Here is an 18,400-nt window from a genome sequence, read left to right on the forward strand (position 1 = left end):
ATGTTATGAAGTTGTTTGCCAGTTTCTTGGATGATGTGTGTGAGGGAGGATTACTCTGTGTTTTCATGAAAAGCAGTGTACTGGCCACTTGGAAGACCTCCCTCTGACAATATTGCCAGTTATGCAGTTATTAACTTTTTAAAAAGAAAAACATCTATGATCCTTATCAAATTTTGAGTAGTATATTAGAGAGAGTCAAATGAGCTAATGTGATGACCTGCTTGTTCAGAGTTCAATCCAGCAGTATTATATAGTCATTGCCTTGTTCCCAGACATCCGAATTACTTGCCACCAACAAAAGTTGGATTCATTACAAAGCAAGTTATAAATGGTCTTCAGCATTCACCCTTCTTGTAGCTAACTGTCGTAAGAGGTAACTAACGTGATTTAGCTGATGTATGTCATTGGATCCCATCAGGTCCAGATAAGTGTGCTTCCACTGTATTACAAAATATTTAGCCAATTTGCTAAGAGCATGTTATTGCTTTAACATGACTACTCTACCTGTCTTTGTTATTATTTATGAAGTGAGATGTGGAATGAGGGGCAGTAGTTTAGCCTAGTGGTTAAAGTTCGTTGCACTAAAGTCCTGGGTTTGATTCCCACATGGGTACAATATGTGAAGGCCATTTGTGGTGTCCCCTGCCGTGATATTAATGGAATATTGCTAACAGCAGCACAAAACTATGCTCACACACTATGTGGGAAGGCCTTGTAACCATTTTATTCTCATAAAAATATATGACAGGAAGAAAAAGCAGAATTCTAAATTAAGTGTTCATGTCTTCCTGCCAGCATGTTTTGTTACTAAGTGAGTAGAACCAATAGAAATCATATATACACCGGACACTGGAATATTTAACAATTTGCCTGCAGGATATTCCCTCAGTCATACACCCCTTTGCTCATGTTGGATGTTCTGAATCATGTATTTGTTTGGCATTCCTGGTTTCTCCTTCACTGAATGTTAACTGGCAGCCGATCCATGTCAATGCAGGAGTTTGAAGAATGGTTGACTCAGGAGACGGGTCGACCTCCAAGTGAGTTCTTTGTCCATGGCCAGGAGTTGCTGCTGATGAAGTTTCTCGTCACAACACAGCTTGGGTGAGTCAACACTCTTGTCTTCTTGTCTGTATTGCCCCACAGTGATCAGGCTAGTGGGCTATGATGTAACCTATTGCTTTAAGTGTTGACTGGTCACGCTCTAGACCCAGGTTCGATTCCTCACACGGGTACAATGTGTGAAGCCCATTTCTCGTGTCTCCTGTCGTCATATTGCTGGAATATTGCTGGAATATTGCTAAAAGTGGAAAAAACTCAACTCACTTAGTAGCGGTGCACCAATTGATCAAATAATGAATTTTTTTATCATTTGACAATGAAAATTTGATAACTGATTGAAAAAAATTCCATTCGGAATCATTGTGTACTATCTTCAAAAATAACATAAACCAGTGGTGTTCATGCAAATATGTAAATACCTACAGGTAGGCTCAGGATCACAACCATAATACAGGAAGTCTATCTATACAACATATGTCATCCGCCTAACCCACTGAGCCACCACGACTTCCACAAGCAGGCTAGGCAGCTGACTTTGTGTGCTAATGATTAGGTGCCTGACTCTGAGGGTGAGGGTTTGAATCCTGGATGGGACTCAACCTCCAAAAGTACTAGACTTTGTGCTTTATCAAGAAATTGAAATCCCAAATATGACATGTTGCAATTGACCACTTTCTAAATGGCATTGTGTAAACAAGTCAATCTATACCTTGCCGAGGGAGCAGGTGTTTTCTTCTTGTGCACGTAATAAAAATGTATTTATAGTGCACCTAGTGTCCACCATAGAGATGCTTAGTGGCGCAGTGACAGTATTGGAGAAGGAAATAGTTCATAGTTAAGCTTTTACATAAAGGCAGTAGTGAACAGGTGAGTCTGTAGCAGAGATGTAAAAGTATCTTTTGGAAGAGAGTTTCTCAGTTCAGGGCTGGCAAAACGGAAAGCTCGATCAGACAGTTGGTTTGGAGATTGGCATTGGGTGGGTGGTCATGTTGAGGAGTGTGGGTGATACATCTGGCAGCAGAATCTTGGATTCTTTGTAGTTTCTGGATTGATTTAGTGCGGAGGCTCTCATATGGTGCATTGCAGTAGTCGAGTTTAGAAGTGACAAGACAATGCATCAGAAGTATACAGGTGTCAGTATCGAGATAGTGGCGGACTTTGCTGGTGTTGTAGATGTTGTAGCAGGCTCTACTGATGGAGGTGGTGTGTGCATCCATGGACATGTTGGAATCAAGGATAACACCAAGATTCCTGGCACTCTCTGTTGGTGGGACATCTGTGTCGCCAATACGAAGTGAAAGTGATGGAGAAGAAGTCTTCAACTTTATAAGATGATGTTTGGATCCAGTCAGTAGGATATCCAATAGCTGGATATCCACGATTCCATTTTCTCTGAACGCAGAGATTATGTTTGTTGATATTGATTTAGACATCAATTGATTCAAAAGCAGTGTAGAGCTGCGCATCATCCACATTTATGTGGAAACTGATGAAATGCCTCCTGATAATGTCACCAATGGGGAGAATATAGACTGTGAACAGAAGGGTTCCGAGAACTGATCCCTGCCGAACACCATGTAATAATGGTGACTTTGATGAGGTAGTGGCTTGCTGCGTAATAACACTTTTAGAGTGGATGCATACATCATTGGACCATGCTAAATAAAACATTTATCATCAGCTCAACAATCCGTCACATTGTCTGAACCAGATTATATATTCAGTCCCAGTGTGTGCTGGTTTAGACAGATTCCACTGTATGTTATGAAAATGTGGTTCTATAAATAATGAATACTCCTGTGAATATAATATATATGATCGAAACAAGCAATTTGATTGGCTATTCAGACTGTCCATAAAATGCCCGCTTTCCTGCACTTGTGTTTGCTTTGAGAAAACATTCTTTGTTTGTGAAAGGCTCAGTTCTCGTAGAATTCACAAGGTTGGAAATAGATACCTTCATTGATATTTGTCTACACTTAGATGCATGGCCATTCTATTCTGATTTCTGCATTGAAGTTGACACGTAGATCTTGAGTTCAGTGTTTCTCTATTTTGGCATACATATCATTTAGCTGCAATAATAGTGCCAAACATTGATATTTTTGTCAAATACTCTGTGATTTCCTATATCCTTTTGTCAAAGTGTTTTTTAATCTATTTCTAAGATGTATGGGTAAAGATCTTGTGTCGTATGACATATTTTTATTAAAAGTGATGGTGTAGCAGTCATCTCATCAGCTGTAATTGATCATTTATCAATAACTGATTGGCAGAGGACATCGATAATAGATCATGGTTTTAGATGTTGATTCCCCTAAGTGTCACTTAGGAGTAATATCTGACCTTGACCATCATTTGCTCCAGTCATTCTTCATTTTGCTTAAACTACAATTTAGGCTGTCAGTATCTCTAAGCCTAAAAGTTGCTATTTGATGAGAATTTTAACATTGTAATATGCCTTAAATGTTTTTGGATTGGACATGGAAATTGGTAGAATGAGATTTAAATAAACACCACAAAAATTTGTTTTTATGAACCCTGGGTTCTGCACAGATTTGCATCGGTACGTTCATATAGTTTGTCTCCCCTTGAGCCATTGTACCTTAGTTACTCACAACCAGATTCAGTGTTGATTGTCGCCCCTTCTACAGATGCTCCTACCCTATGACACGGGTGATGGAGCAGCCGGCACGACCTGGGGCTTTAATACAGCCGGGATTGTTCAAGGGCAACTATGGTGGTCATGGCATCGAGATAATACAGCTGTCCTACAGTGATACAGAGAACAAGGCAGAAGGAAGGAAAATAACTGTGAGTATTAGGACTAATCAGCTACTACAAAACCATGACATTCTGCACCTCTCTCACACCAGTTCTACATGATTTTTACACACTCAAAAATACCTGGGTTCATATCTGTTGTACCCACCAATGACACCTTCAGCTTAAATAAGTCTGGAAACAGGGGCAGCATAAGGAGAATCATACGTTTGCAGCATGGACAGGCAGTGAAAACTGGCAGCTGGAACCATCTTGGCAAGTGTCCCATGATTCATTTTAACACAATCTTAAACAACTGAAGTGATCTTTCACTAACCAAGGCCTGATTCTTTCAAAAATATTTCACTGAGGTCAAATTTAACTGATAGGTTGTTATCTAAATCTCCAGGGTGACCCAAATGTGCCAGCCAACAAGATCAGTTTGTACATCGATCTGGACCACCCCATGGTCCTCACCTTGGACCAGCAGAGGACTGTAGAGTTAATGGAAGAGATTGACATCCCAGAACTGCCTCCAGACATTGACCTACAACATCTGCCACCACAGCCATTCCAGGTTCCTGACGACTGCTTTGAGAGATTTAGTCACCCTCCCTCTATGTGTAGAGCAAGGTGAGAATATTGTGCTGTGTGTAGAACAAGGTGAGGATATCTCTAGTGTACAGAACAAAGTCAAATATCTCTGTAATGTGTAAGATAAAGACATCCAGTGACGTAGCTACCTTTTTGAAAAAAAAGTCCCAGCTGACACATGATTATTGCCAGAAAGGTTGGGCAAGCCCTCAACACTAAGTGTGAATCTTTGTAACCTATCAAGTTTACACAAAAAATTGTCTTTCTAGGTGTTTGACAATATAGGGATGTTCCTGTGTGTGTAGAACAATGTAAGGAGTTCCCTGTGTGTGAACAACAATGTAGGGATGTCCCTGTGTGTGTAGAACAATGTAAGGATTTCCCTGATGTCCTGTGTGTGAAGAACAACGTAGGGATGTCCCTGTGTGTGTAGAACAATGTAAGAATTTCCCTATGTGTCTAGAACAATGTAGGGATGTCCCTGATGTCCCTATGTGTGTAGAACAATGTAGGGATGTCCCTGATGTCCCTGTGTGTAGAACAATGTATTCATGCCCCTGATGTCCCTGTGTGTAGAACAATGTAGGGATGTCCCTGATGTCCCTGTGTGTAGAACAATGTAGGGATGTCCCTGATGTCCCTGTGTATGTAGAACAATGTATTGATGCCCCTGATGTCCCTGTGTGTAGAACAATGTAGGGATGTCCCTGATGTCCCTGTGTGTAGAACAATGTAGGGATGTCCCTGATGTCCCTGTGTGTAGAACAATGTATTGATGCCCCTGATGTCCCTGTGTGTAGAACAATGTAGGGATGTCCCTGATGTCCCTGTGTGTAGAACAATGTATTGATGCCCCTGATGTCCCTGTGTGTAGAACAATGTATTGATGCCCCTGATGTCCCTGTGTGTAGAACAATGTAGGGATGTCCCTGATGTCCCTGTGTATGTAGAACAATGTAGGGATGTCCCTGATGTCCCTGTGTGTAGAACAATGTAGGGATGTCCCTGATGTCCCTGTGTGTAGAACAATGTAGGGATGTCCCTGATGTCCCTGTGTATGTAGAACAATGTAGGGATGCCCCTGATGTCCCTGTGTATGTAGAACAATGCATTGATGCCCCTGATGTCCCTGTGTATGAAGAACAATGTAGGGATGTCCCTGATGTCCCTGTGTGTAGAACAATGTATTGATGCCCCTGATGTCCCTGTGTGTAGAACAATGTAGGGATGTCCCTGATGTCCCTATGTGTGTAGAACAATGTAGGGATGCCCCTGATGTCCCTGTGTATGTAGAACAATGTAGGGATGCCCCTGATGTCCCTGTGTATGTAGAACAATGTAGGGATGTCCCTGATGTCCCTGTGTGTAGAACAATGTATTGATGCCCCTGATGTCCCTGTGTGTAGAACAATGTAGGGATGTCCCTGATGTCCCTGTGTATGTAGAACAATGTAGGGATGTCCCTGATGTCCCTGTGTGTAGAACAATGTAGGGATGTCCCTGATGTCCCTATGTGTGTAGAACAATGTAGGGATGTCCCTGATGTCCCTATGTGTGTAGAACAATGTAGGGATGTCCCTGATGTCCCTATGTGTGTAGAACAATGCATTGATGCCCCTGATGTCCCTGTGTGTAGAACAATGTATTGATGTCCCTGATGTCCCTGTGTGTAGAACAATGTAGGGATGCCCCTGATGTCCCTGTGTGTAGAACAATGTAGGGATGTCCCTGATGTCCCTGTGTGTAGAACAATGTAGGGATGTCCCTGATGTCCCTGTGTATGTAGAACAATGTAGGGATGTCCCTGATGTCCCTGTGTATGTAGAACAATGTAGGGATGTCCCTGATGTCCCTGTGTGTGTAGAACAATGTTTTGATGTCCCTGATGTCCCTGTGTATGTAGAACAATGTAGGGATGTCCCTGATGTCCCTGTGTATGTAGAGCAATGTAGGGATGCCCCTGATGTCCCTGTGTGTGTAGAACAATGTATTGATGCCCCTGATGTCCCTGTGTATGTAGAACAATGTAGGGATGTCCCTGATGTCCCTGTGTATGTAGAACAATGTATTGATGTCCCTGATGTCCCTGTGTGTAGAACAATGTAGGGATGTCCCTGATGTCCCTGTGTATGTAGAACAATGTAGGGATGTCCCTAATGTCCCTATGTGTGTAGAACAATGTAGGGATGCCCCTGATGTCCCTGTGTGTAGAACAATGTAGGGATGTCCCTGATGTCCCTGTGTATGTAGAACAATGTAGGGATGTCCCTGATGTCCCTGTGTATGTAGAACAATGTAGGGATGTCCCTGATGTCCCTGTGTATGTAGAACAATGTAGGGATGTCCCTGATGTCCCTATGTGTGTAGAACAATGTAGGGATGTCCCTGATGTCCCTATGTGTGTAGAACAATGTAGGGATGCCCCTGATGTCCCTGTGTGTAGAACAATGTAGGGATGCCCCTGATGTCCCTGTGTATGTAGAACAATGTAGGGATGTCCCTGATGTCCCTGTGTGTAGAACAATGTAGGGATGTCCCTGATGTCCCTGTGTATGTAGAACAATGTATTGATGCCCCTGATGTCCCTGTGTGTAGAACAATGTAGGGATGTCCCTGATGTCCCTGTGTGTAGAACAATGTATTGATGCCCCTGATGTCCCTGTATGTAGAACAATGTAGGGATGTCCCTGATGTCCCTGTGTGTAGAACAATGTAGGGATGTCCCTGATGTCCCTGTGTGTAGAACAATGTATTGATGCCCCTGATGTCCCTGTGTGTAGAACAATGTAGGGATGTCCCTGATGTCCCTGTGTATGTAGAACAATGTATTTGATGCCCCTGATGTCCCTGTGTATGTAGAACAATGTATTGATGTCCCTGATGTCCCTGTGTATGTAGAACAATGTAGGGATGCCCCTGATGTCCCTGTGTATGTAGAACAATATAGGGATGTCCCTGATGTCCCTGTGTATGTAGAACAATGTAGGGATGTCCCTGATGTCCCTGTGTGTAGAACAATGTAGGGATGTCCCTGATGTCCCTATGTGTGTAGAACAATGTAGGGATGTCCCTGATGTCCCTGTGTATGTAGAACAATGTAGGGATGTCCCTGATGTCCCTGTGTGTAGAACAATGTATTGATGCCCCTGATGTCCCTGTGTGTAGAATAATGTAGGGATGTCCCTGATGTCCCTGTGTATGTAGAACAATGTAGGGATATCCCTGATGTCCCTGTGTGTAGAACAATGTAGGGATGTCCCTGATGTCCCTGTGTATGTAGAACAATGTAGGGATGTCCCTGATGTCCCTATGTGTCTAGAACAATGTAGGGATGTCCCTGATGTCCCTATGTGTGTAGAACAATGTAGGGATGCCCCTGATGTCCCTGTGTCTAGAACAATGTAGGGATGCCCCTGATGTCCCTGTGTATGTAGAACAATGTATTGATGTCCCTGATGTCCCTGTGTGTAGAACAATGTAGGGATGTCCCTGATGTCCCTGTGTATGTAGAACAATGTATTGATGCCCCTGATGTCCCTGTGTGTAGAACAATGTAGGGATGTCCCTGATGTCCCTGTGTGTAGAACAATGTATTGGTGCCCCTGATGTCCCTGTATGTAGAAGAATGTAGGGATGTCCCTGATGTCCCTGTGTGTAGAACAATGTAGGGATGTCCCTGATGTCCCTATGTGTAGAACAATGTGTTGAAGCCCCTGATGTCCCTGTGTATGTAGAACAATGTAGGGATGTCCCTGATGTCCCTGTGTATGTAGAACAATGTGGGGATGTCCCTGATGTCCCTGTGTATGTAGAACAATGTAGGGATGTCCCTGATGTCCCTGTGTATGTAGAACAATGTAGGGATGCCCCTGATGTCCCTGTGTATGTAGAACAATGTAGGGATGTCCCTGATGTCCCTGTGTATGTAGAACAATGTATTGATGTCCCTGATGTCCCTGTGTATGTAGAACAATGTAGGGATGTCCCTGATGTCCCTGTGTATGTAGAACAATGTATTGATGCCCCTGATGTCCCTGTGTGTAGAACAATGTATGGATGCCCCTGATGTCCCTGTGTGTAGAACAATGTAGGGATGTCCCTGATGTCCCTGTGTGTAGAACAATGTAGGGATGTCCCTGATGTCCCTATGGGTGTAGAACAATGTAGGGATGCCCCTGATGTCCCTGTGTATGTAGAACAATGTAGGGATGCCCCTGATGTCCCTGTGTGTAGAACAATGTATTGATGCCCCTGATGTCCCTGTGTGTAGAACAATGTATTGATGCCCCTGATGTCCCTGTGTGTAGAACAATGTAGGGATGTCCCTGATGTCCCTGTGTATGTAGAACAATGTAGGGATGCCCCTGTGTGTGTAGAACAATGTATTGATGCCCCTGATGTCCCTGTGTATGTAGAACAATGTAGGGATGTCCCTGATGTCCCTGTGTGTAGAACAATGTAGGGATGTCCCTGATGTCCCTGTGTATGTAGAACAATGTAGGGATGTCCCTGATGTCCCTGTGTGTAGAACAATGTAGGGATGTCCCTGATGTCCCTGTGTATGTAGAACAATGTAGGGATGTCCCTGATGTCCCTATGTGTGTAGAACAATGTAGGGATGCCCCTGATGTCCCTGTGTGTAGAACAATGTAGGGATGCCCCTGATGTCCCTGTGTATGTAGAACAATGTAGGGATGTCCCTGATGTCCCTGTGTGTAGAACAATGTAGGGATGTCCCTGATGTCCCTATGTGTGTAGAACAATGTAGGGATGTCCCTGATGTCCCTATGTGTGTAGAACAATGTAGGGATGCCCCTGATGTCCCTGTGTGTAGAACAATGTAGGGATGCCCCTGATGTCCCTGTGTATGTAGAACAATATAGGGATGTCCCTGATGTCCCTGTGTATGTAGAACAATGTAGGGATGTCCCTGATGTCCCTGTGTGTAGAACAATGTAGGGATGTCCCTGATGTCCCTATGTGTGTAGAACAATGTAGGGATGTCCCTGATGTCCCTGTGTATGTAGAACAATGTAGGGATGTCCCTGATGTCCCTGTGTGTAGAACAATGTATTGATGCCCCTGATGTCCCTGTGTGTAGAATAATGTAGGGATGTCCCTGATGTCCCTGTGTATGTAGAACAATGTAGGGATATCCCTGATGTCCCTGTGTGTAGAACAATGTAGGGATGTCCCTGATGTCCCTGTGTATGTAGAACAATGTAGGGGATGTCCCTGATGTCCCTATGTGTCTAGAACAATGTAGGGATGTCCCTGATGTCCCTATGTGTGTAGAACAATGTAGGGATGCCCCTGATGTCCCTGTGTCTAGAACAATGTAGGGATGCCCCTGATGTCCCTGTGTATGTAGAACAATGTATTGATGTCCCTGATGTCCCTGTGTGTAGAACAATGTAGGGATGTCCCTGATGTCCCTGTGTATGTAGAACAATGTATTGATGCCCCTGATGTCCCTGTGTGTAGAACAATGTAGGGATGTCCCTGATGTCCCTGTGTGTAGAACAATGTATTGGTGCCCCTGATGTCCCTGTATGTAGAAGAATGTAGGGATGTCCCTGATGTCCCTGTGTGTAGAACAATGTAGGGATGTCCCTGATGTCCCTATGTGTAGAACAATGTGTTGAAGCCCCTGATGTCCCTGTGTATGTAGAACAATGTAGGGATGTCCCTGATGTCCCTGTGTATGTAGAACAATGTGGGGATGTCCCTGATGTCCCTGTGTATGTAGAACAATGTAGGGATGTCCCTGATGTCCCTGTGTATGTAGAACAATGTAGGGATGCCCCTGATGTCCCTGTGTATGTAGAACAATGTAGGGATGTCCCTGATGTCCCTGTGTATGTAGAACAATGTATTGATGTCCCTGATGTCCCTGTGTATGTAGAACAATGTAGGGATGTCCCTGATGTCCCTGTGTATGTAGAACAATGTATTGATGCCCCTGATGTCCCTGTGTGTAGAACAATGTATGGATGCCCCTGATGTCCCTGTGTGTAGAACAATGTAGGGATGTCCCTGATGTCCCTGTGTGTAGAACAATGTAGGGATGTCCCTGATGTCCCTATGGGTGTAGAACAATGTAGGGATGCCCCTGATGTCCCTGTGTATGTAGAACAATGTAGGGATGCCCCTGATGTCCCTGTGTGTAGAACAATGTATTGATGCCCCTGATGTCCCTGTGTGTAGAACAATGTATTGATGCCCCTGATGTCCCTGTGTGTAGAACAATGTAGGGATGTCCCTGATGTCCCTGTGTATGTAGAACAATGTAGGGATGCCCCTGTGTGTGTAGAACAATGTATTGATGCCCCTGATGTCCCTGTGTATGTAGAACAATGTAGGGATGTCCCTGATGTCCCTGTGTGTAGAACAATGTAGGGATGTCCCTGATGTCCCTGTGTATGTAGAACAATGTAGGGATGTCCCTGATGTCCCTGTGTGTAGAACAATGTAGGGATGTCCCTGATGTCCCTGTGTATGTAGAACAATGTAGGGATGTCCCTGATGTCCCTATGTGTGTAGAACAATGTAGGGATGCCCCTGATGTCCCTGTGTGTAGAACAATGTAGGGATGCCCCTGATGTCCCTGTGTATGTAGAACAATGTAGGGATGTCCCTGATGTCCCTGTGTGTAGAACAATGTAGGGATGTCCCTGATGTCCCTATGTGTGTAGAACAATGTAGGGATGTCCCTGATGTCCCTATGTGTGTAGAACAATGTAGGGATGCCCCTGATGTCCCTGTGTGTAGAACAATGTAGGGATGCCCCTGATGTCCCTGTGTATGTAGAACAATGTATTGATGTCCCTGATGTCCCTGTGTGTAGAACAATGTTTTGATGTCCCTGATGTCCCTGTGTATGTAGAACAATGTATTGATGCCCCTGATGTCCCTGTGTGTAGAACATTGTATTGGTGCCCCTGATGTCCCTGTATGTAGAAGAATGTAGGGATGTCCCTGATGTCCCTGTGTGTAGAACAATGTAGGGATGTCCCTGATGTCCCTGTGTGTAGAACAATGTATTGAAGCCCCTGATGTCCCTGTGTGTAGAACAATGTAGGGATGTCCCTGATGTCCCTGTGTATGTAGAACAATGTAGGGATGTCCCTGATGTCCCTGTGTATGTAGAACAATGTAGGGATGTCCCTGATGTCCCTGTGTATGTAGAACAATGTAGGGATGCCCCTGATGTCCCTGTGTATGTAGAACAATGTAGGGATGTCCCTGATGTCCCTGTGTATGTAGAACAATGTAGGGATGTCCCTGATGTCCCTGTGTATGTAGAACAATGTAGGGATGTCCCTGATGTCCCTGTGTATGTAGAACAATGTATTGATGCCCCTGATGTCCCTGTGTGTAGAACAATGTATGGATGCCCCTGATGTCCCTGTGTGTAGAACAATGTAGGGATGTCCCTGATGTCCCTGTGTGTAGAACAATGTAGGGATGTCCCTGATGTCCCTATGGGTGTAGAACAATGTAGGGATGCCCCTGATGTCCCTGTGTATGTAGAACAATGTAGGGATGCCCCTGATGTCCCTGTGTGTAGAACAATGTATTGATGCCCCTGATGTCCCTGTGTGTAGAACAATGTATTGATGCCCCTGATGTCCCTGTGTGTAGAACAATGTAGGGATGTCCCTGATGTCCCTGTGTATGTAGAACAATGTAGGGATGCCCCTGTGTGTGTAGAACAATGTATTGATGCCCCTGATGTCCCTGTGTATGTAGAACAATGTAGGGATGTCCCTGATGTCCCTGTGTGTAGAACAATGTAGGGATGTCCCTGATGTCCCTGTGTATGTAGAACAATGTAGGGATGTCCCTGATGTCCCTATGTGTGTAGAACAATGTAGGGATGTCCCTGATGTCCCTGTGTATGTAGAACAATGTAGGGATGTCCCTGATGTCCCTATGTGTGTAGAACAATGTAGGGATGCCCCTGATGTCCCTGTGTGTAGAACAATGTAGGGATGCCCCTGATGTCCCTGTGTATGTAGAACAATGTAGGGATGTCCCAGATGTCCCTGTGTGTAGAACAATGTATTGATGCCCCTGATGTCCCTGTGTGTAGAACAATGTAGGGATACCCCTGATGCCCCTGTGTGTAGAACAATGTAGGGATGCCCCTGATGTCCCTGTGTATGTAGAACAATGTATTGATGTCCCTGATGTCCCTGTGTATGTAGAACAATGTTTTGATGTCCCTGATGTCCCTGTGTGTAGAACAATGTAGGGATGTCCCTGATGTCCCTATGTGTGTAGAACAATGTAGGGATGTCCCTGATGTCCCTATGTGTGTAGAACAATGTAGGGATGCCCCTGATGTCCCTGTGTGTAGAACAATGTAGGGATGCCCCTGATGTCCCTGTGTATGTAGAACAATGTATTGATGTCCCTGATGTCCCTGTGTGTAGAACAATGTAGGGATGTCCCTGATGTCCCTGTGTGTAGAACAATGTATTGATGCCCCTGATGTCCCTGTGTGTAGAACAATGTAGGGATGTCCCTGATGTCCCTGTGTATGTAGAACAATGTAGGGATGTCCCTGATGTCCCTGTGTGTAGAACAATGTATTGATGCCCCTGATGTCCCTGTGTATAGAACAATGTAGGGATGTCCCTGATGTCCCTGTGTATGTAGAACAATGTAGGGATGTCCCTGATGTCCCTGTGTATGTAGAACAATGTAGGGATGTCCCTGATGTCCCTGTGTGTAGAACAATGTAGGGATGTCCCTGATGTCCCTATGGGTGTAGAACAATGTAGGGATGCCCCTGATGTCCCTGTGTATGTAGAACAATGTAGGGATGCCCCTGATGTCCCTGTGTGTAGAACAATGTATTGATGCCCCTGATGTCCCTGTGTGTAGAACAATGTATTGATGCCCCTGATGTCCCTGTGTGTAGAACAATGTAGGGATGTCCCTGATGTCCCTGTGTATGTAGAACAATGTAGGGATGCCCCTGTGTGTGTAGAACAATGTATTGATGCCCCTGATGTCCCTGTGTATGTAGAACAATGTAGGGATGTCCCTGATGTCCCTGTGTGTAGAACAATGTAGGGATGTCCCTGATGTCCCTGTGTATGTAGAACAATGTAGGGATGTCCCTGATGTCCCTATGTGTGTAGAACAATGTAGGGATGTCCCTGATGTCCCTGTGTATGTAGAACAATGTAGGGATGTCCCTGATGTCCCTATGTGTGGAGAACAGTGTAGGGATGCCCCTGATGTCCCTGTGTGTAGAACAATGTAGGGATGCCCCTGATGTCCCTGTGTATGTAGAACAATGTAGGGATGTCCCTGATGTCCCTGTGTGTAGAACAATGTAGGGATGTCCCTGATGTCCCTGTGTATGTAGAACAATGTAGAGATGTCCCTGATGTCCCTATGTGTGTAGAACAATGTAGGGATGTCCCTGATGTCCCTATGTGTGTAGAACAATGTAGGGATGCCCCTGATGTCCCTGTGTGTAGAACAATGTAGGGATGCCCCTGATGCCCCTGTGTATGTAGAACAATGTATTGATGTCCCTGATGTCCCTGTGTGTAGAACGATGTAGGGATGTCCCTGATGTCCCTGTGTATGTAGAACAATGTAGGGATGCCCCTGATGTCCCTGTGTGTAGAACAATGTAGGGATGTCCCTGATGTCCCTGTGTGTAGAACAATGTAGGGATGTCCCTGATGTCCCTATGTGTGTAGAACAATGTAGGGATGCCCCTGATGTCCCTGTGTATGTAGAACAATGTAGGGATGTCCCAGATGTCCCTGTGTGTAGAACAATGTATTGATGCCCCTGATGTCCCTGTGTGTAGAACAATGTAGGGATACCCCTGATGCCCCTGTGTGTAGAACAATGTAGGGATGCCCCTGATGTCCCTGTGTATGTAGAACAATGTATTGATGTCCCTGATGTCCCTGTGTGTAGAACGATGTAGGGATGTCCCTGATGTCCCTGTGTATGTAGAACAATGTATTGATGCCCCTGATGTCCCTGTGTGTAGAGCAATGTAGGGATGTCCCTGATGTCCCTGTGTGTAGAACAATGTATAGATGCCCCTGATGTCCCTGTGTGTAGAACAATGTAGGGATGTCCCTGATGTCCCTGTGTGTAGAACAATGTAGGGATGTCCCTGATGTCCCTGTGTGTAGAACAATGTATTGATGCCCCTGATGTCCCTGTGTGTAGAACAATGTAGGGATGTCCCTGATGTCCCTGTGTGTAGAACAATGTATTGATGCCCCTGATGTCCCTGTGTGTAGAACAATGTAGGGATGTCCCTGATGTCCCTGTGTGTAGAACAATGTAGGGATGTCCCAGATGTCCCTGTGTGTAGAACAATGTATTGATGTCCCTGATGTCCCTATGTGTGTAGAACAATGTAGGGATGTCCCTGATGTCCCTGATGTCCCTGTGTATGTAGAACAATGTAGGGATGTCCCTGATGTCCCTGTGTATGTAGAACAATGTAGGGATGCCCCTGATGTCCCTGTGTGTAGAACAATGTAGGGATGTCCCTGATGTCCCTGTGTGTAGAACAATGTAGGGATGTCCCTGATGTCCCTATGTGTGTAGAACAATGTAGGGATGCCCCTGATGTCCCTGTGTATGTAGAACAATGTAGGGATGTCCCAGATGTCCCTGTGTGTAGAACAATGTATTGATGCCCCTGATGTCCCTGTGTGTAGAACAATGTAGGGATACCCCTGATGCCCCTGTGTGTAGAACAATGTAGGGATGCCCCTGATGTCCCTGTGTATGTAGAACAATGTATTGATGTCCCTGATGTCCCTGTGTGTAGAACGATGTAGGGATGTCCCTGATGTCCCTGTGTATGTAGAACAATGTATTGATGCCCCTGATGTCCCTGTGTGTAGAGCAATGTAGGGATGTCCCTGATGTCCCTGTGTGTAGAACAATGTATAGATGCCCCTGATGTCCCTGTGTGTAGAACAATGTAGGGATGTCCCTGATGTCCCTGTGTGTAGAACAATGTAGGGATGTCCCTGATGTCCCTGTGTGTAGAACAATGTATTGATGCCCCTGATGTCCCTGTGTGTAGAACAATGTAGGGATGTCCCTGATGTCCCTGTGTGTAGAACAATGTATTGATGCCCCTGATGTCCCTGTGTGTAGAACAATGTAGGGATGTCCCTGATGTCCCTGTGTGTAGAACAATGTAGGGATGTCCCAGATGTCCCTGTGTGTAGAACAATGTATTGATGTCCCTGATGTCCCTATGTGTGTAGAACAATGTAGGGATGTCCCTGATGTCCCTGATGTCCCTGTGTATGTAGAACAATGTAGGGATGTCCCTGATGTCCCTGTGTATGTAGAACAATGTAGGGATGTCCCTGATGTCCCTGTGTGTAGAACAATGTATTGATGCCCCTGATGTCCCTGTGTATGTAGAACATTGTATTGATGTCCCTGTGTGTAGAACAATGTAGGGATGCCCCTGATGTCCCTGTGTGTAGAACAATGTAGGGATGTCCCTGATGTCCCTGTGTGTAGAACAATGTAGGGATGTCCCTGATGTCCCTATGTGTGTAGAACAATGTAGGGATGCCCCTGATGTCCCTGTGTATGTAGAACAATGTAGGGATGCCCCTGATGCCCCTGTGTGTAGAACAATGTATTCATGCCCCTGATGTCCCTGTGTGTAGAACAATGTATTGATGCCCCTGATGTCCCTGTGTGTAGAACAATGTAGGGATGTCCCTGATGTCCCTGTGTATGTAGAACAATGTAGGGATGCCCCTGTGTGTGTAGAACAAAATAAGGTCATTAGTTTTGCCTTATAAGTTATGATAAGTTATGATAAGACATATTTTTCTTTATTCTGACTCATGCTTATTATGCTTACCTCCTCCATCTATGCAAAGATGGTGGAGCACTTGAAATCCGTTGAAGTTCCCTTCTGTTTGAAGCAGATGTACAATACACTCACCTACCGGAAGCCTCCCTTTCCCGCCATTACAGTCACATGACCAGCCATGCTTGTCACTCTCTCTTTCATCGTCCAGTGAAGATAGTTTAAGGCACTTTGATTCCTGGAATGACGGATAAATTTTCCTTGTTTTTCGGTCTTAAATTGTGTCATATTCAGTTTTTGGATTGTATTTATCACTGTCACGATATATAATTATTGTGAAGTATATATTTTTAATGTGGTTTTTGGCACATTTTCTTCAACTCAGGTTTAGTTTTAGTTGATGAAATCATGCTCCCAATGTAAGTTATGGCTGTCGGCGGTTTATCCGCATATATTATGTCCATCATGCAAATCTATTTGTTCTTCCACTGTTTGCTGTGAACGTTGCAAGAATTCATCTGATACATATTTTGCTTTATGTTTATATACTGTTCAGAGGCGTGCTAAGGACAAACAACAAGTCACATCTAAGAAATCTGTTGATTCTTTGTCTAGTAACCATGTGTTGACCACTGCTGACATTCACGTTTTTAATGATGCGCCAGACATTCGCTGGGAGCATGGTCATGATACCAACAAGACTCCATATAGATGTCAGAGGAAGTCCTCATCAGAAGCTGGAGTCGTCGTCTAAGACTAAGTCTTCAACTACTAGATCTCAACTGAAACAACATCTTACATGAAGTCCTTCGGTGATGGTATCGTCCCACCTGACGAACGTCACCTCTATAACAGACTGCCAATGCTACTCCCTGAGGTGCAGATTATCAGCGATCAACGTTCAGCGACTACTAGACCTTCTTCAACTATGTCTACAACAATGCTGCAACCATCAGAGACTCTTCTTTTTACGCAGACATCTACAACATCTACACTCAACACCTCAGATGCTTCTGCAAATCAACCGTCGCTGCAACACAGTCTTTGGACACCGGTCTCTTCATGCTACAGTTCACTGCTCACATGATCAGTGTGCATCATCATTTCGAAGAGGAACAGAAACATCAGTCTTTAGCTACAATTAGAGTGGCCCTGTGTGACAGTTCTTTAGCTGCAATAAGTCCGTCAGATGAAAAGGATGCACCATATGCACACTCCTGTTCATGGAAGTCATCACAGTTGACTGTATCATCTCAGTGCAGTCTGGATGAAGCTCCTTCCATCGACTCAGCTGACTCAGCCACTACAGGTGTAAGCATTCATTGTCTGCGTCACCCGTTTATCAGAGACACCATCATTGTTCTTCTTCATCAGATTCGGACACACAACTGTGAATCTACAGTCATCTACTACAGTCGTCCTGCGGTACAGTCAAGCAGCTACTATATTTCCGTCGGATAAAGTGGATGCATTGTGTGAACGCTCTCATTCATGAAGAGCGTTATCATCAGCTGTATCATCTCAATGCAGTTTGCATGCATGCACGCATTCCGCAACAGCCTCCAGGATTCACCGACTTCATTCCCCCGATCATCACAGATGTCATCATCATTTGTCATCTTCATCAAATGTGGATTCCACGCTTTTACTGAATCATCTATAGACATGCTCATTCATGTATCTCCGGGACAAGCTGAACACTGAAGTGCAGACAAGCCTGAATGCTAGCGAGGGAAGCAACGACTGCACAATATTTTAGGATGATCTTTTGACTGCAACTCCGGTGACATCACATCTGCAATCTGATTGGTCCTTGAAAGATAAGGTCCGGTGCAGAATGTGGCTTTTGGTCCTGTGTCAGGAAGTCGTCTGCAGATGTAAACAACCCTTTCAATGTTGGAAAGGCCTCAGCAGCATTTGATTGTCTTCATGAGGAAAAGAGGTCTTCTAACAACAGATTCAACGTTGTTCATCTGGAGGCCTGCAGCAACATGTGACAGTTCTGTCACGAGAGCTAGTCAGCTATAAAGAGAAATCACATGGAGGACAGCTTGCTCACATTTTGCAATGTTGACAGTGTGAAGAGGAAGTGATTCCAGTACCAACATCACTACAGATGATGCATGCACCTGCTTGTACTAC

General features: G+C 44.8%; 1 protein-coding gene across 2 annotated transcripts in view; it reads left to right on the top strand.

Annotated features, from left to right (window-relative positions):
- LOC137258424 (F-box only protein 31-like) overlaps positions 1 to 18,400 on the top strand; it is a 44,676-nt gene that overhangs the window by 21,211 nt on the left and 5,065 nt on the right. For both annotated transcript variants that reach the window (XM_067796101.1, XM_067796102.1), the window contains exons 6-8: positions 998 to 1,104; positions 3,717 to 3,876; positions 4,235 to 4,458. In XM_067796101.1, the coding sequence (XP_067652202.1) occupies positions 998 to 1,104; positions 3,717 to 3,876; positions 4,235 to 4,458 (491 nt within the window). The remainder of the gene's footprint in view (positions 1 to 997; positions 1,105 to 3,716; positions 3,877 to 4,234; positions 4,459 to 18,400) is intronic.

This window comes from Haliotis asinina, chromosome 12 (genome assembly GCF_037392515.1).
Source record: "Haliotis asinina isolate JCU_RB_2024 chromosome 12, JCU_Hal_asi_v2, whole genome shotgun sequence".
Taxonomy (NCBI): domain Eukaryota; kingdom Metazoa; phylum Mollusca; class Gastropoda; order Lepetellida; family Haliotidae; genus Haliotis; species Haliotis asinina.